At 41.3% G+C, this 22,766-nt stretch overlaps 2 protein-coding genes across 2 annotated transcripts; both read right to left on the reverse strand.

Annotated features, from left to right (window-relative positions):
* Positions 1 to 1,399: 1,399 nt before the first annotated feature.
* MTO1 (mitochondrial tRNA translation optimization 1) lies at positions 1,400 to 22,295 on the reverse strand. The gene is made up of 12 exons (XM_060167286.1): positions 21,989 to 22,295; positions 18,932 to 19,131; positions 18,734 to 18,851; positions 14,637 to 14,926; positions 11,886 to 11,998; positions 11,597 to 11,787; positions 11,234 to 11,364; positions 10,177 to 10,381; positions 9,924 to 10,095; positions 6,662 to 6,780; positions 3,309 to 3,469; positions 1,400 to 1,684 (listed from the first exon to the last, which is right to left on the reverse strand). The coding sequence occupies exons 1-12, from the start codon at positions 22,203 to 22,205 to the stop codon at positions 1,523 to 1,525; spliced, it is 2,079 nt and encodes a 692-aa protein (XP_060023269.1). The 5' UTR covers positions 22,206 to 22,295; the 3' UTR covers positions 1,400 to 1,522.
* LOC132530790 (cyclin-dependent kinase 2-associated protein 1-like) lies at positions 16,305 to 16,780 on the reverse strand. The gene has a single exon (XM_060168185.1). The coding sequence runs from the start codon at positions 16,778 to 16,780 to the stop codon at positions 16,433 to 16,435; it is 348 nt and encodes a 115-aa protein (XP_060024168.1). The 3' UTR covers positions 16,305 to 16,432.
* Positions 22,296 to 22,766: the final 471 nt, after the last annotated feature.

Below are 22,766 nucleotides of genomic sequence, written 5' to 3' on the forward strand. Positions count from 1 at the left end.
CACTGGCTGCCAATGTACGCTTTTCCTTGGTGGAACAGAAAGATGCCTCCAAACGAACTGACGAGCTCCAAGACCGAGTCCACCGGTGTGCGCCCGGCAAACTACTTTTTTGAGCATGAAGTGCTATTTGGGCATTTTGCCAATTGGTTCTGACATGTGTCTGACATTGAGGACCGTTTGTGTTGGGAAGTGCACTTAGAGGAAGCTAGCTTGATGAAATAACTGTTTTCAGAATTCTGACCCTGAGAGAACAAAAATATGCCTAGGAGAAAGCTTGAAGTTAACTCTTACCATGTCCTGAAAATACAAAGCCCACTTTGCCTGAGACTTCAGCCTTGGGTTAATTAGTGGAACTTCAGAAGATGTTTGGGTTTATTAAACACGTATCTTGTACCACATTAAAGAGAAATTATGCTATGAGAAAGATGTTAAGTTTTTAGAGGTTATGGAATATGTTCATAAGTTTGCCAGTCAGTAAATGCTGGTATAACAGTTCAATTACTTGTTTCTTTATTTTGTTAAGGCTTTTAAGGGTTAAAAATTGTAATATGTAATTAAAGCTACTAAAAATGATAAGGGAAGCATTTCACTGTGTAAAGCAAGTAAGATATGTGTCGTCGGCAAGGGAAGGTATAAAGAATGGAGTTGGGGCTTCCCCGGTGGCGCAGTGGTTGAGAGTCTGCCTGCCGATGCAGGGGACACGGGTTCGTGCCCCGGTCCGGGAGGATCCCACATGCCGTGGAGCGGCTGGGCCCATGAGCCATGGCCGCTGAGCCTGCGCGTCCAGAGCCTGTGCTCTGCAACGGGAGAGGCTACAACAGTGAGAGACCCGCGTACCGCAAAAAAAAAAAAAAAAAAGGAGTTTTTTATTTATTTTTTTTATTTTACTTATTTTTATTTTTGGCTGCATTGTGTCTTTCTTACTGTGCATGGGCTTTCTCTAGTTGCCGCGAGCGGGGGCTACTCTCGGTTGCGGTGTGCGGGCTTCTCATTGTGGTGGTTTCTCTTGTTGCAGAGCACGGGCTCTAGGTACACGGGCTTCAGTAGTTGTGGCACACGGGCTCAGTAGTTGTGGCTCGTGGGCTCTAGAGCGCAGGCTCAGTAGTTGTGGCGTACGGGCTTAGTTGCTCCGCGGCATGTGGGATCTTCCCAGACCAGGGCTTGAACCTGTGTCCCCTGCATTGGCAGGCGGATTCTTAGCCACTGCGCCACCAAGGAAGCCCAAGAATGGAGATATTTTTGTTGAGGAAAAATGATGGTAATAATTTTGTCCTAGAGCTGTTTGTTTCTGGATGGGGCAAACTAAGGGACAAATCATATGGATATATATAAAAAGTGATAAAACGTTTGTGAAAAAAGGGAACTTTGAGAAAAGAATTTTGTACATTGTCAGGAGCGATTAAGATTAGATTGGATTTAATTAGCTAAATAAACTTTGTTACTAATAGTAAGCTAAAAAAAAATACATCTTATCTCCTATCTATACTCTTGTATTGATTAAAAGTCTTCTATGAATAGAAAGCTATAACTGCCTATCTTCAAGTTTGTCTGTGTTACATAAATGTTGATCAGTTTTGGGCAATCTGTCCATAGCTGCCTGTCTTTGCTGAGTGGTCTTCACAAATCTGAGCAGATTGATGATGGCAGCAGGTGTCACTCCAGGTATACGACTGGCAGCCCCAATCTAGGAATTAAAAACCACGAGAGAAACATAAATAAGCCATGTCAATTATAAGCAAATCTATTTTCCTCCTGCTAACAATCTGTATGTTACAGTTTATGAAATATTTTTAAAACTATTATCTTAATGTATCTTCAAAATAACTCAGAAAGTAGATAAAAGAAATGTGGTTATTATTAATATCTTCATTTTACAAACGGGAAACTGAGGCTCACAGACATTAAAATGAGTTGTCCACGATCTTGTAACTAACAGATGTTAGAGTACCTAACCTTTTCTCTTCATTAAAGTAATCTAACGTCACTAGCAGTGTGTTGGGCAGCACTCTATAATTAATCTCAGTAATATTTCTGTGGTATAGTTTTACAGTGAAATGTACGAATTATTCACTCCAAGTGGTATAAAGACCTCATATCAGTTCAGGTCTGTTTTGCCACCAAATGAGTCTGTAGCAGGCATTTGTCAGAGCTTTTTGTATTTTAGAATTTTGGATAAGAGGTGAACTCCAATGACCAGTTCTGTGCAATCCAATTTTCTGTGATAATGTAAATTTTCTATAACATTTGCACAGTAAAAATGCACTGTCCAATATGGTAGCCAATAGCCTACTGTAGCTACTGAGCACTTGAAATGTGGCTAGTATGACTGAAGAGTTGAATTTTTAATTTAATTTTAATTAATGTCAATGGTCGCATTTGGCTAACGGCTATCATACTGGGCATTGCAGCCCGTGAGTATCCACAGAAACATAACCCAATATGAATAGGATACAGTTATAAAACTTAGAGCCTCTTTGCCCACTTTCCACAATGACTTTTACTAAGAACACCATGTTAAGTTCATGAACACCATGAAATCACTCCTCCCTTTAAAAACTATTTTTTTAAAAATTTTTTGCAGACTATGGTTTTGTTAAGTGCCCCTTTATTTTTATGAACCATTACCAAAACCAAAACAAACACAACCCACTTCCCATTAAACTATGATACATCATCAATTTTTAAGATACAACCCAGTTTCAGAGATGTTAAAATGTGTGTCTCAGAATCAATAAATACAGCCTACCAGTCTAAATATTTGTTATTACAAGTCCAATATTATATACTATAAAGTTTTTACCAGATGTTTACAGCTGGGTGCACGTGTACTCACGCAAATGCAAAACACACATAGACACACACACGCACACAAGCAGGAGCATGGGGTGGGGGACCTCTTTGGCCCCCTTATTCCTCCTAGTGGCTCCCAACACACCACTATGGAATCCCTAGGGCGGGGATCCAAGTAGTGATTTGAAAACTACTGATATATATTCTATTTTAACCTAAAGTAGTTTCTTTTAAGTCATGCATATATACAAGTTTGCACTGACAGTTTAGCGCAAGGTTGGGACTAGAGGATAATTATAATCAACCCAATTCTTGACTTCCAGTTACTTATTTAGACTAAGCTTTTTCATCTCATAAAAACATACTGACATCTGTCATACAAAGAGAATATGAAAATAAGAGATTAAGCTTTTTATGATGAAATAAAAATTAGTTATGTGGCCACTGTAAATCCAGGTTTTAAAAATTAAAGCTCTGGCTCTTTATAAACCGTTCCTATCCACTGCCTGTTTTCTTACCGTCTGTGGGCGACTGAAATGTAGCTTCTCTCGAACTTCATGGGACAAAGACACATCCCTGAGAGTCAAATAATCTAGGTCTTTTGGCAGTTGGAGAGCTTCATCTCGCTGAACTTCCTTTATTTCTTGTTGCTGATGGAACAATACTGATTCATATGTGGCTGGTGAACAAAATTAATTATGATATGCAGATTACATTAACAACTTACATTTTTAGTTTTTTACAATTTACAGAGAGCTTTTGCATACATGATCTCAGTACCATGGGACAGGTGGGGAAGGTGTTCCCTTTCACGGATGAGCACATTGAGGCTAAAATAAAGAGAGGGAGTATCTTGTGTATTAACTACAACATTCTGTATGGTAGTTTATTCCATGTCCTTTTCATTTCAAAAATCTAGAAAATTAAAAGTAAAAAAAGAAATTGCTTTCCTTCTCAGTACAAATTTTGGTGGAACGTTTCCTTCAATAGGCCGTAGGTTTGAATTTTAAGTCCTAAAGATGTTTCTCCAAGGGCTTCCCTGGTGGCGCAGTGGTTACGAATCCGCCTGCCAATGCAGGGGACACGGGTTTGAGCCCTGGTCCGGGAAGATCCCACATGTCGTGGAGCAACTAAGCCCGTGAGCCACAACTACTGAGCCTGCGCTCTAGAGCCCGCGAGCCACAACTACTGAAGCCCATGCGCCTATAGCCCGTGCTCCGCAACAAGAGGAGCCACCGCAATGAGAAGCCCGCGCACCGCAACTAAGAGTAGCCCCCGCTCGCCACAACTAGAGAAAGCCCGCACGCAGCAACAAAGACCCAACACAGCCATAAATAAATAAATAAATATATTTTAAAAAGATGTTTCTCCAAGAAGATGGTTTTCTAAATTATGTCCATATAAAGCTATAATTTAAAAAAGTAGATCTTCTTAGGTGATAACCTAATTTAAATAATTTAACTAAGGTGTTATTCAGAAGTCAGGAAGATAATTCAGCAATTATTTTGTAATTAAAGCATTCTGTTCTTAGAAAAATAAATCCAAAACCTGTTTTAAAACCTAAATTGAGGTGGTCATTCTGTCCTGTTTAAGAAAGCAAGTCTTCCCTAAAGGTTCTGGCAGTATCTGCTTCCATCACTCGACTGGCAGCCAGAAAATCTCAGCTCTGAGCCTGGCTCTGCCAGTAAACTACCCTCTAACTATGGACACATCATTATCCTTCTGGGCCTCAGCTGCTTTATCTAGAAATGTTAAGGGATGACCCGGAGGACTTATGATGGTCTTTATGACAACAAAGGATAGTTGTGAGGTGCACAGGCCTCATAGTCAGACATGCTAGGTTCAAATCCCAGCTCTGCCACTCACCAGTTGTTGTGCTGCTGGGCAAGTTATCACTTACTTATCTCTAAAATTAAGACATAATGCTAATAGCTATCCTTCATAGGACACTTTCAAGTATCAAATGAAATAATGCATGTGATTAATACAATATATAACAAATTAGTACAACAAATTGGAATGAAATTTTATGACTCATGCATAGACTCTTTATAGGATCACAGAATATAAATGAAGAGGTAATGTATATGTTAAAGATATATTTAATCTTTCAAATATGTATACAGCAAAACATTAGAAATAACTATAAAAAAGAATCTGAAACTAATTTCTGCCTCGCAGTTTCTTGAAGAAACTTGTCTACTGGAGGATCCAGGCAGTGATTTGAAAACCACTGATATGTGTAACTTTTTAACTTAGTGTAGTTTCTTTTAAGCCATGGATAGAAATTAGAGTCTTTATATATGCCAGAGTCTTTAAAGAACAAGGCAAAACAGTAGCTACTCCGTGGCTGAAGTCAGGGTTTCCTATAAACAAGTTAAAGATAATTATTCTGGATGATTTATTGGACAAAACAAAACTGCAAACCAAGTTTAAAGTATAACAGCTAGATGCTAACAGCCTAAATGTTCAATAAAGTAATTTTTACTCAATAGAAAGGTCATGGTGTTGAGATAAAAGGTTAACAATATTTCTTACACATTAGCAAATGACTAGGGTCTGGTCATTTGGAAGAATGATAGGTAGCACTTGGGTCATCCTATATATGCAGCCAAAGTATAGCAAGGTGACCTCTCTGGAACTGAAAGAAAATTATCACTGCTAGAAGGAATGCAGCATTCTTACCACCTTCGCTGGTCCCCAAGGAGCTTAAAGTCCTTTCCTGTTTGAACAATCCATCATTATCCTGCTTTTCCTACCCTTCTCCCCCATCTCATTCTGTTCCCTGCCTTTTTCTCCACATAATTTTCCACTGGAGGAAAAAAATCTATCACAATGCAGAAGCTAACGTTATTCTCAGTATTTGTTTATCTTTGAAATTTTTTTAAATAAAGAAAAACTTTAAAAGAATTCAGTGCAACTCCAAAAGTCACATGTGACCTTGATGGTCAATATACTGACGAAGAGTATGAGAGCACACCAAATGTTATAATAATGTACAAGGGCAGACTGTGGATTTCTTTGCCTGATACAAAGTAAGTATTTGTTAATGGAAGAGTATTTCAATATATTGTCAAAGCCAAAGATAGCATTATTTTTCTCATTATTAGAACATTAAAATGGGGAAAATGTAGGGACTACCCTGGTGGTCCAGTGGGTAAGACACTGCACTCCCAATGCTGGGGGCCTGGGTTCGATCCCTGGTTGGGGAACTAGATCCCGCATGCATGCCGCAACTTAGAGTTCGCATGCTGCAACTAAAGAATTCCACATGCTGCAACTAGAGATCCCGCATGCCACAACTAAGACCTGGTGCAGCCAAAATAAGTGAATTAATAATAAATTAATTAATAAATATAAAAAAATAATAAAGATTACTTTCTTACAACAGGCAAGTTTACAAGTCTGGAACACACCTTGATCATGTTCGCATTAGATCTTATAATTTAGCAGCAGGGTGGAGGAGGGAAAAAAAAATCTAAAGAAAAAGGGTGGGGGGAATGTTAAAAAAAAGTTCAAAAGAAAAAAAAAAGGGGGGGTTTTGTTGATTTTTTTAAAGAAGAGCTCTACAGTAGCACTTCCCAAACATGAAATATACACACAAATCATGTAGGGATCTTGTTAAAAAGCAGATGCTCACTCAGTGGGTCTGGGGTGGAGCCTGAGGTTTTGCATCCCTAGCATGCCCCCACATGTTGCAATGCTATCTGGGAACCCCACTCTGAGTGGTTAGAGCCTAAGATGATGCTGGTCCTATGGTAATAATGGCTCCTCTTGACAGAGAGCTCTTTGTGGATCTGCCATCCATTCACAATTTGCACGAAAGGGAAGGAGAACATACAGACGTCCTAAGTAAAAAAATATTTTCTACCTTCTATTTTCAGTCTTTCGGCTAGTTCTCTACATTTGGTGTACTTCCTCAAGGGCTCTGGAACAGCCTTGGCCAACAACTCTATGTCAACTTCCTCATACTTCAGAACATCGAGAGCTCTACAAATACATAAAAGTTTCATTAACACAGGGGTCCATATTATATCAAGCAGATTAAGAACAAGATACCCTGAAAATAATACAAATCTCAGAATAAATAATATCAATATATTTCTAATTCTTCCCAAGTACAGTGAGCAAACGCAGCAGCAACTGCAACACAGTAGGACCTCAAGAAGATTAGCATGTGATTCTCCTCAACTCTCTTCCTTTATCATGAGGGATAAGTTGCTGGTAGCACTGCAATAATCTACTTGTCCTCCCTTTCTTGTAAGGACAGAATATCCTCTGATAACAAGGGTTTGATTGAACTCCATAAGAATTTACATCTAAGTCACATTAAGCCCACGTCCTGTGAGTGTGTTTGCACGTGTGCTCGGAACCAGCTGAAGATCTCCTGGCTTGCTCTCCAAGACTGCAAAATATCCACAGTTTCCTTCTCATTTTGTTTGGTTCTCACAAGGCCTCACTGATCTGTACAGTTTCCCTTAATTTTATTTTTGTTTATGTTGATCTTTCCCTCTTTTAATAGATTGCTTTTTTGATCAACTCTGTCCACCCAAAACCAATTAAACCAATTAATTATCTAGGCAACACAAAGTCAGCTCTGCCCATCCTGGGGTCCCAAGTTCTTCCAGGCCTCCCAGATGCCTTCTTTACAGCTCATCCTATCACCAGGGTCATGCGTCACCACCCTCTACAGATGCCTGACTCATCTCTTCCTCAGACGGCCTAGGAAAGGCTAGACACCCTCTCTCCACAAGGAGCTGTCGACTTTGTTGTGCTCCATGAGATGAATTATGTCAACTCATTTCAGAGGCCTGATCAGATAAGCTAGAATGAAACCAAATAACCCTAAACTCCAAAAGGAAAGGGGTTGTCCTTTCAGAAATGATAGAACATGCTGGAACACACCTCCTAACGACTAACCAAAAAAACAGCTACCATGGAATCTTGCAGGATAGTGACCTCAAAGAAAAGCCTGTGACCATTTAACTTCTAAAAAGGTTTTAAATAATTTGTTTATAAGGCTTGGAGCTGTTCGCAGGCCCAAACTTCAAGACCAGCTTTGAATGAAGCCTAAGCCTCAGAGTGCAGAGGTCTGGCCCAGAAGGACAAGCTAGCACATTTCCACAGAACACAAGAGACAGCTTCTGCGCTACCTGGCAGGTCAATGCGTTTCCCTGTAATCATGACAGGAGATGTGTGTGCACATGCACCTGTGGATCTCTTCTGTCAAAATGCCAGCTCGAAGTCCAGTTCAACTTCTCAGGCCGGCACAGAGCCCACCACGTGTGCCGTAGACGCAACACATGTCCTTTGCCCAAGTTTCTATCTTTTTAGCTTTACATATCTAGGAACTGATAAAGTGGGTTCTTTTAGGGAGGCTGAACCCTAGACTATAAATATTCTGCTGAAATCAAATGAGGCCCGGTCACTGTCACCGCTTCCTTCTGAAATGAAAGACACCTGAATAAACAAGGAAAGCATTTGGCCAAATTACTGGGTTTTTAAAAAATCACCTTAACAAAATGGCTACTCATGTGATTAGTTAGGTAAAAACATAAAACTGACAGCCTCCTTTTTCATATTTTTATTCATCAGTTCGCATTTTAAACTGTGTTGAAAAAAATCACTTCCCATGCTCTCACTATGACCTCAATCCACGTTAGTCACATTGAATGTAAATTCTAATTATACAAAATTTGAAATAGTGCAATATTTGATCTAAACAAAGCATAATGTTATAAATTCTTTTGCAAAGTTTGAAATAATGTGAACCCTCTTAAATTTACACAAACAAATAGCTGGACAACTGAGCGAATTATAAAACTATGTTTATACTACTACCATCTCCCGGTACCACTTAGCTGGTAAACAAATACATCCAGCACCCTTATTTGTGAACCAGGCTGTCTTTCCTGTGAATGAGATCCCCTGGTTTGGGTGACTGCTATATAGGTTATTTATTACTTACTGTTACTATAACTAAAAACCTGCTTACTATCCTCTAACCATGGTGCCAGTGCTTTGGGAAATTCCCGTGAAAATGAAAATCTGGGAACAGAAATTGTAAACGATAAAACACTGTGATGACATGAAAGCCAAACAAAGACATGCTATGTCTGGCTGTTAGTTAAGGGGAGAGCACTTGGAAAGATTAGAGATAATAAGAAGTAGCATTAAAATGGGTATACCTTTAAGTCCACAGAATCCCTCACAAGGAAAACGGGGTTGGAAATAAAGGAAAACTATAAAGGAAAAACATACTGGAGACACAGTTGCAAGATCAAGCCAGCATGTGTGCTTCTAAGATACGATGATTGTAGATTTATGCCTTCTGAGCATCCCCGATTAGCTTACATTTTTTAAATGGGAAAAAGCAGTGGTGAAAGATGCAGATTTTGAATTATGCAAGGTTTTTAGGAACATACCTCTGAAGCAAAAAAGCTCTATATTAATGCCCTTTAGACTTAGAGTCCATATAACCAGAATGGTAAAAACAAGGACAAAACCCTAAAATGTAGCAAGGGACTCTTCAATTAAGTCCAAAGAATTTATAACACTATGCTTAATCTAAGTTTCCCTGCTATACCTCACAGGCAAGATGAGACCACTCCAATTGCTCCCTGCCTAAAAGAGAAAGCAGATCACTCTATTTCTTGGTTTGTACCCCCTAAATCTTAGGCAAGCCAGAAGAACTCAGTGGGAGCCACAGAGAAATTAGCTAAAAAATGAAAATAATTTAGAATCGTATATATTGTCATTAATGAATAAAGAGATAAGTTACATCTAAAGGATCCTGAAAAGAAGCAAATGTAATAGCTGCATTCATTTAAAACGTGCAGGTAGGGAATTTATAGGTAATATCTCTCTGAAATGATTTCATTTTTCTTTAAAAAGTAAGAAAGGCGCTTCCCTGGTGGCGCAGTCGTTGAGAGTCCGCCTGCCGATGCAGGGGACATGGGTTCGTGCCCCGGTCCGGGAAGATCCCACATGCCGCGGAGCAGCTGGGCCCGTGAGCCATGGCCGCTGAGCCTGTGGTCCGCAACGGGAGAGGCCACAACACTGAGAGGCCCGCGTACCGCAAAAAAAAAAAAAAAAAAAAAAAAGTAAGAAAGGTCTACATTAAAAATGCATACCTGAGAGGCAGACTTTTACCAATACTTATAGAAGCCTCTGGGATTAAGTTTTTCCATTTAGAACTTGGAAACTCAATGGATTTTAGCACAGAAATGCCTTCTTCTAAAGAAGACTTCATCCAAGTAGCTCTTTCATATCGTTGTTGGGACACACAACCAGCTTCCTTGTACCCTAGAAGAGGGAGGGAGAGACTATAATGAAAGAGGTCTTAAAGGAGAGGAAATCTGGTTGCAAGACTCAGTGAAGAGTTACCTCGGAACGTGAGCCTGCTGTCGGCGTTATCAGGACGCAGTGACAAGCGGAACTCAGCTCGGCTGGTAAACATGCGGTATGGTTCGTTGGTACCCAGCGTGGTGAGGTCATCAATCAAGACTCCTATGTAGCCTTCTGTTCGGCTAATGACAAAAGGAGGCTTGTGTCTGACCCGAAGACTTGCATTGATTCCAGCTATCACACCCTACAAGAGGACTGAAATGTTTAAAAGGCCATTATGAACTGAACAAAGAGCTATCCTATTCAGATACTACCTGGAAAAAATGGCTCAGGAAGTGAGAAAGCAGGCCCTGCCCAGCAGGGATAGAACAAAGACAGAAAATGTGGTCCATATTCAGAAACAGAATCTGGGTAATGTACCAGTTTAGAATGCTATGATTCATTGTTTTAAAAAATATCTAATATTCCTAATAAACCTAGGTGGGCTAATCTTTTTTTTAAAAATCCACTTGTAAGACTTTTTTTAGCCTTTCCCTACTTACAAGTAACGATGACATAACTTTCTGCTTAAAAAGGAATAATAGGGCTTCCCTGGTGGTGCAGTGGTTGAGAGCCCGCCTGCTGATGCAGGGGACACGGGTTCGTGCCCCGGTCTGGGAAGATCCCATGTGCCGCGGAGCTGCTTGGCCCGTGAGCCATGGCTGCTGAGCCTGTGCGTCTGGAGCCTGTGCTCCGCAATGAGAGAGGCCACAACAGTGAGAGGCCCGCGTACCGCAAAAAAAAAAAAAAAAAAGGAATAATAATAGGGTAATTTTCAATAAAGTTAGTTTAAAAGAACTAAATTTTCTTTTTGTAAAATTTCAGAAGCAATATAATAAATCTAATCAAAATATGCTATTGGATCTAGGAGCTCAGAAAAGAGCAATAAAGGCACAGTGGTTTTAAAATCCTGTTGTATACTCTGAAACAGAATAAGTCTTCTATTGTAGTTCTGAGTTGTATCTAAGCTCTATACAGCTATCATAACAGACATCAAGAGGAGGAACAACAGTTAAATAGTCCTTTTCTCTTCAGTAACATCTGAACAACCTCTTACTTGAGCTGCAGCTTCCTCATAACCAGTAGTGCCATTTATCTGTCCAGCAAAGAAGAGCCGCTGCACCAAATGAGTCTCGAGAGAAGGAGTGATCTGACGGGGGTCCAAGTAATCATACTGAACACCATAGCCTGGCCAAAGAATAAATGGTAAAAAATAATAAAAACAGTGCTGGATTTGCCTCAAGGTAGAGATGCAAAGATTATCATTAAATGCTCTTTAAAAACGAAGACTATTTTAAATGCACAGATGTTGGGCTTTGTGTTCTGAGGCTCTAAGCAATCATGACTGTGGCTAAGATCTCCTCACCATCTGCTAAGCAGTGCTGAGCTCAGGCTGAAGGGCAGCTGGCATTCTCTTTACCTGGCTGAATCATTTTAGCTTTCTCCAAGCCTCTGATGCATGTGATCATTTTCTCTTGTAATTCAGCTGGCAGTGTCACAGATAACCCTTGCGGGTAGATAAGGTCAGAATCCATTCCTTCAGGTTCCAACCAAACCTGATGCAGACGGTTTGGAAAACGCAAAACCTTTGATTCAATGGAGGGACAGTATCTAGAAAAAGACATTGAAATTTAAAAATTTAATGAAACAAACAAAAGAGGGTTGACATTGTTCCTTACAGTAATTGAGCACTGATATTTTGTCCTTACCGGGGTCCTTTTGTAGTTTCCTTAACGTGACAGTTAAGATGAAGGTTCTCAAGGACAATCTCATCCACTTGAGGGTTGGTGTGAGTCAAGTAACATGGCAGCTGATCTTCTGGCTAAAACACAGGAACTAGTTACAACATTGTTTTGCCTCTCTATTAGTTTGCCTATTATTCAAATAAATGCCACACATGATATGCACTTACTTTTATAGATATTAAATCTAGGCATAATGCCAAATGCTAATGGTGAAGTATGCTTGTTAAAAACAACCCAAAAGATGAACCTAAATTTACGCAAGCCTCCAGATCAACAGTTTACGGGAAATACAGAGGATGCAGGAACATGTTTAAGGCACCAGAGGGTTGAAATCAGACAAATCTAGAATGTAGGAAACTTCAGAAAAGAAATGACTCGGTTTCTTCCACATATAAATGTAAAAAAAAAAAAAAAAAAAGGGAGAACTATTATAAGACATATTATCCAAAGTCCAAAGTCATGTATGGACCTCATTTGGTTCTTCGTTCAAATAAAACAACTGTAAAAAAAACCATTTTAAATAAACATTTAAAAACAACTATAAAAACTAGGGAAAATTGAGCACTGAATATCAGATGATGTTAAGAAATTATGTTCTGCTATGTGTGATAATAGTACTGTGTCGATTTTTAGAAAGTCCTTATTTGTTAAAGACATGTACCAAAGTGTATCTGAGTGAAATGATGTGATGTCTGGGATTGTTGCTTTAAAACTAAGCAAGAACAAAGTATTGAGGAAAGTGAACCAGGAATGTCAAAACAGGGAATTCCTTAGTGGTCCAGTGGTTAGGACTCCACACTGCCGCTGCAGGAGGCACAGGTTCAAGCCCCGGTCAGGGAACTGAGATCCCACAAGCTGTGTGGCGTGGCCAAAAATAAAATATAAAACTAAAAAACAAAAAGTTTGGGCTTCCCTGGTGGCGCAGCGGTTGAGAATCCGCCTGCCGATGCAGGGGACACAGGTTCGTGCCCCGGTCCGGGAGGATCCCACATGCCGCGGAGCAGCTAGGCTAGGCCCGTGAGCCATGGCTGCTGAGCCTGCGCGTCCGGAGCCTGTGCTCCGCAACGGGAGAGGCCACAGCAGTGAGAGGCCCGCGTAATGCAAAAACAAAAACAAAAACAAACAAAAAAGTTTAAAAATATACACACTAGGAAAGTATCATCATGATTTACATTTTACCGAAGTGAAAATATAAAAGTCACTTGCTCAAAATAACACTTGGAGCCACTCATCAGGGTAACACTCACCAGAAACTAGGACCATCAAATATTAGCCCTTAATTCTAAACACACAATATACAGTTTTTTGTGTTTTAAATTCAAAGGATAGGTAGAAGTAGCCTGTATCTTCAAAAGTATCAGTGCCATTAAAGACTGAGGAACTGGGACTTCCCTGGCGGCGCAGTGGTTAAGAATCCGCCTGCCAGTGCAGGGGACATGGGTTTGAGCCCTGTTCCGGGAAGATCCCACATGCCACGGAGCAACTAAGTCTGTGCGCCACTACTGAACCTGCGCTCTAGAGCCCATGAGCCACAACTACTGAAGCCCGCGAGCCACAACTACTGAAGCCCGCGCGCCAAGAGCCCGTGCTCCACAAGAGAAGCTACCGCAATGTGAAGCCTGTGCACTGCAACGAAGAGTAGCCCTTGCTCGCCGCAACTAAAGAAAACCTGTGTGCAGCAACGAAGACCCAACGCAGACAAAAATAAATGAATAAATAAATTTATTAAAAAAAAAAGACTGAGGAACTGTTCCAGATTAAACAGAAATGACAATTAAATGCAACATGTGATCCTAGATTGGAAAAAAAAATGTTGGGACAAAAAAAGTATTGGGACAATCAACAAAATCTATGGATTTTGTATTAGATAACAGCACTGTGTCAATGTTAAATTCCCCAAATTTCGTCACTGCATTGAGGTTATAAAAGAGGATGTATATTAAAAAAAAAAAAAAAAAAAAAAGAGGATGTCTTTGAGCTTAGTTGAGATGCAGACTGAAGTATTTCGAGGTAAAGGGTCATAATCTCTGTAACTTTTAAATGTTTCTGGAAAAGAAAAAAGAGTAAAAATAAATGTGGGGGGCTCCGCTGGTGGCGCAGTGGTTAAGAATCCGCCTGCTAATGCAGGGGACAGGGTTCAACCCCTGGTCCAGGAAGATCCCACATGCCGCGGAGCAACTCAGCCCGTGCGCCACAACTACTGAGCTCGCGCACCCTAGAGCCCGTGCTCTGCAACGAGAAGCCACCGCAATGAGAAACCCGCACACCTCAACAAAGAGTAGCCCCCGCTCGCCGCAACTAGAGAAAGCCCGTGCGCAGCAACAAAGACCCAACGCAACCAAAAATAAATAAATTTAAAATAAATAAATGTGTATATTACTGTTTTATACATTAAATATATACATGTATCTATGTCTCTATATATGGAGAGAGGGCAAAATATTAACAATGGGTGAATTTCAATGGTTTATAGGAGTTTCACAGTCTTACAACTTTTCTGAAACTATTTCAAAAAGTTTAAATAGGCAAAGTTATCAAAGTAATGAAATTTAAGAATTTATGGGGAAATACCCAAGTAGTCAAATCAGCTAATCCTTTTAAAGATCCCTTTTTTGCACACTAATAGTGAAGAAAAGTGAATTGCTACCAAAAAAAAAAAAAAAATGGTTAGTCTATATCCTCTGTTTAAAGCCAGATTTTCACAAATGATCTCACCTTGATCCACACTGTCTCATTGATAAAGCTGAATGGTATGGATGGATTATCTGGTGTCTGCTTGTTTAGAATGCTGAAATTAATGGATTCTTTGGCGATCCGGGGCGGAGTCCCAGTCTTCAATCTTCCCACCACAAACCCCAACTTCTCCAGAGTCTGAGCCAACCCTATGGAAGGCTGATCCCCTAAACGTCCTGCTGGATGCATCTCCAATCCAATTACAATCATGCCTCTCAGAAACGTCCCAGTAGTTAGAACCACACTCTCCGCATACACTGTACTTCCATCCACTAAAGGATAGGAAACAAAATAAAACTCAGGTTCTAATTGTTACCATGGATCAAATTGGAACGTGACTATTTTGTAGTAAAACTACGGAAAAATTTTGTCTTTAGAAACTTGAAAAAGATTTTAAATCAGTAAGAAGCCTATATGTTATCAATCTCAAGAATCCAAGAAAGCTGGGATGGAGAGCATAATGTATTCTCACCGATACACATGCTCCTAAAACCTTGTCAGCACTGAATAGTCTCAGGTAATTTTTCTTTTTTTTAATTTACAAGCTGTTAATGAAAATAAGCCTTATTACATCGAGTAATAAATAAAAAGATGCAAACAGTTCCATTTTCTTCCAGATGTTTCAACTTACAGGAAAGGCAGAACTGAAATCTACATACAGTCTCAGAAAAAATTTCGGGATCCTTGTTAGGTTTGGTTTGGGAGGTGGCTCTTTCTTCTGTATTTATAACTTGTGCTTTTTTTTTTTTGGTACGCGGGCCTCTCACTGTTGTGGCCTCTCCCGTTGCGGAGCACAGGCTCCGGATGTGCAGGCTCAGCGGCCATGGCTCACGGGCCCAGCCGCTCCGCGGCATGTGGGATCTTCCCGGACCGGGGCACGAACCCGCGTCCCCTAGCATCGGCAGGCGGACTCTCAACCACTGCGCCACCAGGGAAGCCTTCAGGTTCAGTCTTTTGACAAGACCATTTAGGTGGTTCTGGGTTCTAAAACTGGGTTTTAAAATTGACTTCAAAGCACTAATAGTCATGCAAATGCTTAAGCAAAAAAGAAATTACATTAAGCAGAATCTATAGTGTATGGGAAACGAGGGGACCAGCTACTAGTTAAGTGTGCTGTCAAGTCCGCACTACAAAAAAAAACCCCTTCAAGTTGTATCAGCTTACGAAAAGGAACAAAGAACAATGCGGGTAACATAAATGTATTCAAAAGAGGAGAATGAGACACTGGTATCTTGGAGGCAAACTACTCTGCTATAAGACAGGTCATTTTTACGTGCCTCTTTTGAATCAATGCTTTGAAAAACAACACCACCTGGGTAGTTACTCACTATTTAAAATGTAACTCCCCATTGGGCTTCCCTGGTGGCGCAGTGGTTGAGAGTCCGCCTGCCGATGCAGGGGACACGGGTTCGTGCCCTGGTCCGGGAAGATCCCACATGCCACGGAGAGGCTGGGCCCGTGAGCCATGGCCGCTGGGCCTGCGCGTCCGGAGCCTGTGCTCTGCAACGGGAAGGGCCACAACAGTGAGAGGCCCGCGTACCGCAAAAAAAAAAAAAAAAAAAAAAGTTAAAATGTAACTCCCCATCAACCACAAAATCTTTCCTCAATCTTACAGGCTGTAGATTCGGAGCCTGGTGAACCACAGGAGGGGCGGGGGGGGGTGGAGAAACAAAACTGTTACCATTTTGAAAACAAAGTTTCATCCTAACAGGGGAAATGAACTACTGTAACTTCTCCTCTCGGAAGAAGACAGAAAACCTTCCAGGCTCACGAGGCAGCTAGGACCCGGCCTTCCGTTCCGTTTCTGCCAAGCACTCCCGCACCAACCCTCGTGCGTGGATGATGCCGCGTTTCAGGCTCTCCATCGCGCTCCAGCTGCCCGCGGAGAGGGGTCTGACCTCTCTCCCCAGCTCTGCGATGATGGCCAGCAGCTCCGCATATTTGCTCTGGGGCACCTGGCTCTTTCCAGTTTCCTGGGCGTAGCCCAGAGATGGCGGCCCGTAGTCACTCAGCAGCTGGCGGTACTGGGAAGACGTCACCATACTGGTGGAGGGCGGGTGGACGCTCCCAGAGGCGCTGAGGGAGGCGGCGGGCATGTGCGCGGTCAAGTTCGGGCTGTGAGACATGCCCCCCGAGCGGCGGGGCGCGGCGGGGCGCAGCGGGGCCCGGCCCCGGCGTCCGCGCACCCGCCCAGCTCCCGCGCACTTTTTGTTGTTCTCAGTTAATTTTTTAAATTAATTAATTTTAGACTTCTGGTTAAATATGACAGACCACCTCACATGATTTCTTCTTCCTCTTTAAACTCCAAGAAAATGAAATAAAGGGGCAAAAAAGATATAAAACCACAGGACAAGTAATGGGAAAGAATTTGTCAAAAGATGAAAAACTTCAAAATATTTTCAGAAGATAGAAAGTGGTTGCAGTGGGGAGGGAGTTTGGGATTAACATATTCACACTACATATAAACTAGATAATCAACAAGGACCTACTGTATAGTATAGCACATGGAACTCTACTCAGTATTCTGTAATAACCTACAGGGGAAAAGAATCTGAAAAAGAAATGGATATATGTATATGTATAACTGAATCACTTTGCTGTACTCCTAAAACTAACACAATATTGTAAATCAACTATACTCCAATATAAAATTAAATTTTAAAAAAGTGGTTGGAAGAGTGATAACTGATTTAGCAGAGGGGAGAAGGCCTTAACTCAAGAACCTCAAGAGAACATACTGATGACAATGAAGCAACTTGCCGTGCCAAGGCTCAGAAACTGGAGGACTGAATATAAGAACTGTAGGAATGAAGCTAGGGGGCTGAAAATGAGAGAAAGAGTTGAAATCTGCATATGAAGGTTTGCCTGCAGACAGATCTACCTTACACTAATCAAACAATATAATCATCAAATCTGCAGGGGAAAGGACGCAGGGGAGAGAAAGGGAAATTAAAATAAAACTAGTAACTGTTCAACAGAGGGAAGTCAGTAAACACTGACAGAAGAAAGAGAAGATTAAGTATATTATACAAAATCATAGTTACTAAGGTAATATACAGGACAAAAACATGAACTTTTAAGAAAGAAACATAGCTCCCTAAAGCAAAGAAAACCAAACACAGATTAAGTGGTTGAAAAAAAAAAAAAGTACAGAATAGTGTGTACAATATGCTACTGCTATGTGTGTTGGGGGGAAATATAAACACACACACAGAAAGATCACACCAGAGACGAGCCATACTCCCGAGGAAGGAAACTGGCTGCCTGGGGCACAAGATGAGAGTCCACCTTTTCATTCTACCTTCTTTCATCTCCTTTAAACCGTTTACCATTATATGTATTCCCCATTCAAAAAAAACTAATAAATGTATAATAAAAATTAATTTTAAAATAGGGAAAATAAGTTAATCTCTGTATTTTAAATGATTGAGATTCTTCAGCACAGCCCCTCCTACCATTTTGTTCCTAGAATGCTAGCAGGCGCCAACAGTCCAGTCCCCTGGCAGAAGATGGATTCTTTGCCTGAGGACTAAGAGACACAGATGTTTGGGAGTTCCCAACAAAAAGGCCAGTTCAATCCCTAATCACCAGACTATAGAGTTGCCCAAGCAATAAAATTAACTGTGCACACACAAATCTTCCCATCACTGTTTAAGTGGTTAAGTCTGTAGAGGGAGATAATAGAGAGAAATTGTTTTTACATACAAATTTAAATTCTATTTGATTTTTGTAAAAATTACATGCATGTGTTATTTTAATTTAAAAATTAACATAAAACTCAAATAAAAAACATATAATAATCCTGTAAAATATAAATTAAAAATATTTAAAGTCAGAAATAAGAAATACCAGGAGGAAAATACACAATTATGCAGGCTACAGAGCCCCAAAATAAGATGGTACAGAATGTGAGCTTCGTTGTCAAAATGAAAGGAGAAGTATGATTTTTTATAGTTTTCCTCATGTATGAACAGAAAACACAATTTCCTAGAATTAGCAAAACATCTCCATACTCTGCTCAAAATCAATTTCTCACATGGAGTTTGATACTATTATTATCATCTGTAGGCAGTACATACCCAAAACAACACCACTGACGCGATATTTCCCAGTGTGCTCAGGCTCTGGTTCTGTAAGAATGAGATCTTCTACCGCTCCCTCCTGAACAGTAAGCAGCGGTGTATTTAGGATTTCTTTCTGTCAAAACAGAAAGCAAGCTGAAACATAACAGTTAAACAATCACTACAATCTTTCCCGGTTTCATGCCCTGTTCTTACCTGCATGTTCTGTTTATAAAGTTTCCTATCAATTTGAGCTCTCAGACCCCAAACAGCTGGTCCCTTGCGCCGGTTTAATACTTTGTAATGTACACCAGACTGGTCACAGATTCGAGAACACAGGCCATCCAAGGCATCAACTTCTCTCATTAAATGCCCCTTTCCAATGCCACCAAAGGAAGGATTACAGGACATCTGACCTAAAGAGAACAGACATAAACAAAATAAATATATTAGTATCCTGCATATAGTGAGTCTTGATAAAATAAAAGAACTTGAAGCAAACACTAAAAATGCTGGAGTTCCAACAGGATGCAAGAGTTATTCAGGGTGGGACTTCCTGGTGGCACAGTGGTTAAGAATCCCCCTGCATTCGAGCCCTGGTCTGGGAAGATCCCACATGCCGCAGAGCAACTAAGTCCGTACACCACAACTACTGAGCCTGCGCTCTAGGGCCTGCAAGGCACAACTACTGAAGCCCACGCGCCTAGAGCCCGTGCTCTGCAACAAGAGAAGCCACCACAATGAGAAGCCCGCGCACCACAACGAAGAGTATCCCCCGCTCTCTGCAACTGGAGAAGGCCTGCACGCAGCAACAAAGACCCAACACAGCCAAAAATAAATAAAATTTTAAAAAGAGAAAAAGTTATGCAGGGCATCCTGGAAGACAAACCATTGCTGAAAGTTTCTTTTGAATCTTTCCCTTGTACACATTCATTACGTTGCCTTTTCTTCTTCCTTTTCAATGTGACCTTGAAATTCTTACCTCATGAAACCTTCCTAAATCAAGCATAATTTTAAGAAGTCCCTTTGCACTGGTTCACAGTTATAATCAAGTATGTCTTCCATAAATGCCATCTGCTGTTTTCTTTATGCTTATTTTGCAGAAATAATTATAAGCTTCCTGAAAGTAGAATTCACATTTTATACCTTCTCCTTAAATCCCCCAAGTCTTATGGGAGGTACAGAGTGGGAAAGCTATGTCAACAATCTGCTGATCCGCTGTGGCCAGCTACAAGCCCTCCAAAAGTTTTCATGGTCTCCAGAGGGAGGCTGAATCGTGCTGTGATTAGGAGCATGGGTTAGGAGTGAGCAAGAGATCTGGCTGAGTTCCTAGATTCACCACTTACAAGGTCCAAGTGATCTCGGCAAGTTATCTAATATTCTGCACCTCAGCGTCCCTACTCTAAAAACAGGGATGACAGCTGCAGTAGATTATTTCCCTCCTTCCTTTGACACAGAATCACTATTTACTTAGGTAAACACTATTCCCTATGAGGCGTTGTTTGGGGAGTATGACCTAAATTCAGTTTAGGGGTAAACCTTTATTGATCTAAAGTAATCATGGTAATCCTACTTGCCAGTGTCTGATTTAGTGTCAGAAGACTTTTCTCTTTTGTCGTGAATGCCAAAAAATAGTTTGTCAAAAAGCATTATTTTCCAGGTTAGTATAAAATATTTTCTGTCTCTGACTTCGTTATTTGCAGATGATATGACTGAACTGAAAGAGGACAATTCCTGCATTCTGTATTCTTACGGAAGTTCAACTTTCTCAGCCAAAGCTATCTTTCTGAGGACAGAAATACTTGATACTCTACTACATCCAATTACCTTAAAAAAATGAGACTTTGATTTTAAGATAGAACTGTCATTTATTAAGCTCATCTATTAATATAAGAGTTATTAAAATCTCTGAAATCTATTTATTTAAAAAGAAACTTTAGGTCATATTATATTGGTATAAATACAATGGGTATTTTTATAGGATATTAATGACTACTTAATGAATATGTGTTTTGATGGGAATTCCTTTATCCTTGACAGAACTACATTACTTATACTATTTAATGATCATCTTAGTTCAATACTTTTTTGTTCATTAGATTTTTTAAATTGTTGTTCCTGGTTTTTACTCGGGTAATCATACAGCCTCGCTCCAAAAGAATCGCTGTTAACAGTGCATATTTCTCCACAGTTACGAGCTGAATGGTCGTTTTAAAAAGTATTTCACTACACAAAGCACAGTTAACATTTCAGTTACTATTCACTCTTAAGCAAAATGCAAGAGGAAAGACATAGGCATGCATAATTTACAGGATAATGTCCTAGCTAGTACCTAAGATGATGCTAGAGAGGAGTCTTGTTTAAATTATGGCCGTCCAATCACTGCCTGTAAGTGCAAAAAAGCACTGTCGGGTCGTCCTAAGCACAAAACTGGGGAATAAACATTCAGTAGGAATACAGAATGCAATAAAAAAGTACCCTCGTTCTTCAAAAGGGCTTCACAAAATCTCGAGAAAAACACAATGGTCATTTAATAAACGAGTACTAATAATGTTAATTCACTTAAAAAAATAAATTTATTTATTTATATATTTTTATTTTTGGCTGCGTTGGGTCTTGGTTGCTGCGCATGGACGGGCTTTCTCTAGTTGCGGTGCGCGGGCTTCTCACCGCGGTGGCTTCTCTTGTTGCGGAGCACAGGCTCTAGGCGCGGGGGCTTCAGTAGTTGTGGCTCACGGGCTCCAGAGCGCAGGCTCAGTGGCACTTGGGCTCAGTAGTTGTGGCTCACGGCCTTAGTTGCTCCGCGGCATGTGGGATCTTCCCAGACCAGGGATCCAACAGTGTCCCCCGGCGTGGGCAGGCAGATTTTTAACCACGGCGCCACCAGGGAAGTCCTAATTCACTCTTTAACCAAAGCAACAAGCTAGTAAAGGGCAAATGGCAACAATGAAATAAGGCATCAGCCAGTATTCCTACAGTTTGCCCTTTTCTCAAAGCACCCCCTCTCACCAACCCCCAGGCCCCCGCACCCTCCCCACTAATTACTTTTCGGCAGCATCACAATCCACGGTCCACAGAATGGCCCCTAGTCTTAGAGCTCTGGCCCGGGCCCGCTTGATCTGCGAAACACAAATCAGGCTACAACCACAGTCGGCAGGATTCTCACCAGCCTTAAGGGAGGGAAAAGGTTGCCCACATCCCAGGCACTGGGAGGGGGCGGAGGAGGACACTGGCTTCTTGCGTCCTAGGCAAGCCCCACACCGCGCTACTCACCGATGGTGTCCACTCGGTGCGTGAGCAGCAGAGTCCGGGAGCCGCACCGAGCGGCGGCGGCAGCGGCTTCGGTCCCCGCATGTCCTCCGCCGATGACTACCACGTCGAAGTGCGGAGTCCAGGGCGCCGCGCTGTCACCGCTGAACCGGGAAGACGGATGGTGCTGTTTGGTGAGTGAAGCCGCGACCCAGCGACCACAGCCTCGGAAGGAGAACATGGTTGGAGAAAGGCCGAGTCTTTAACTCTGAGCCTGACACGAGCGAGGGGGCAACATTTAGATGAACGTCTTCAGGGAGCAGCCATCTTGTTCTGATGTCACAGCGTAGCGCGTCTACGTCCAGCGTCGCCGCTGATTGGCAATTTGGCGAAACTTTACTGATGAAACAAGACCCGGCAGCTGTGCAGGTGGCCAGCGAGGCGTGTGCCTCCTTTCTTGGTTGGCGCACGCTGTTTGATTCCATATGGTTCTGGATTGGGGGGACTCCTACTCCGTCATCTTTTGTCCTTTTCAGCGAATTGCTGCCCTGATCACCAGGTGGCCACCTACAAACAAGAATTTGAATGACTGCTTTATCAGATTCTTTGAACTTTCTGGTGCGGCTATCACCTTGACTTCTGTTTATGAAGACTAGAGTCTGAATAGGAATCGATTTCAAAGGCCTTCAAATGTATTTGTGGATGAAAGATTCATGATGGCTAATTAGGTGAATGGAAGGGTTGAAGGTTAAATGTCTAGCCTTTTGCAGTTGGTATTTTTAAAACCTTCTGTATGGTTAGG

The sequence above is a fragment of the Lagenorhynchus albirostris genome, chromosome 12 (genome assembly GCF_949774975.1).
Source record: "Lagenorhynchus albirostris chromosome 12, mLagAlb1.1, whole genome shotgun sequence".
In the NCBI taxonomy this organism is placed as follows: Eukaryota; Metazoa; Chordata; class Mammalia; order Artiodactyla; family Delphinidae; genus Lagenorhynchus; species Lagenorhynchus albirostris.

Coding starts and splice junctions, on each gene's coding strand:
- LOC132530790 (XM_060168185.1), bottom strand. CDS start 16,780: ATGTCTCACAGCCCGAACTTGACCGCGCACATGCCCGCCGCCTCCCTC.
- MTO1 (XM_060167286.1), bottom strand. CDS start 22,205: ATGTTCTCCTTCCGAGGCTGTGGTCGCTGGGTCGCGGCTTCACTCACC. Junction 19,132..21,988: donor GCACCGAGTGGACACCATCG/GTGAGTAGCGCG, acceptor TGTTCTCTTTAG/GTCAGATGTCCTGTAATCCT. Junction 11,999..14,636: donor ATGAGACAGTGTGGATCAAG/GTGAGATCATTT, acceptor CCTGTGTTTTAG/CCAGAAGATCAGCTGCCATG.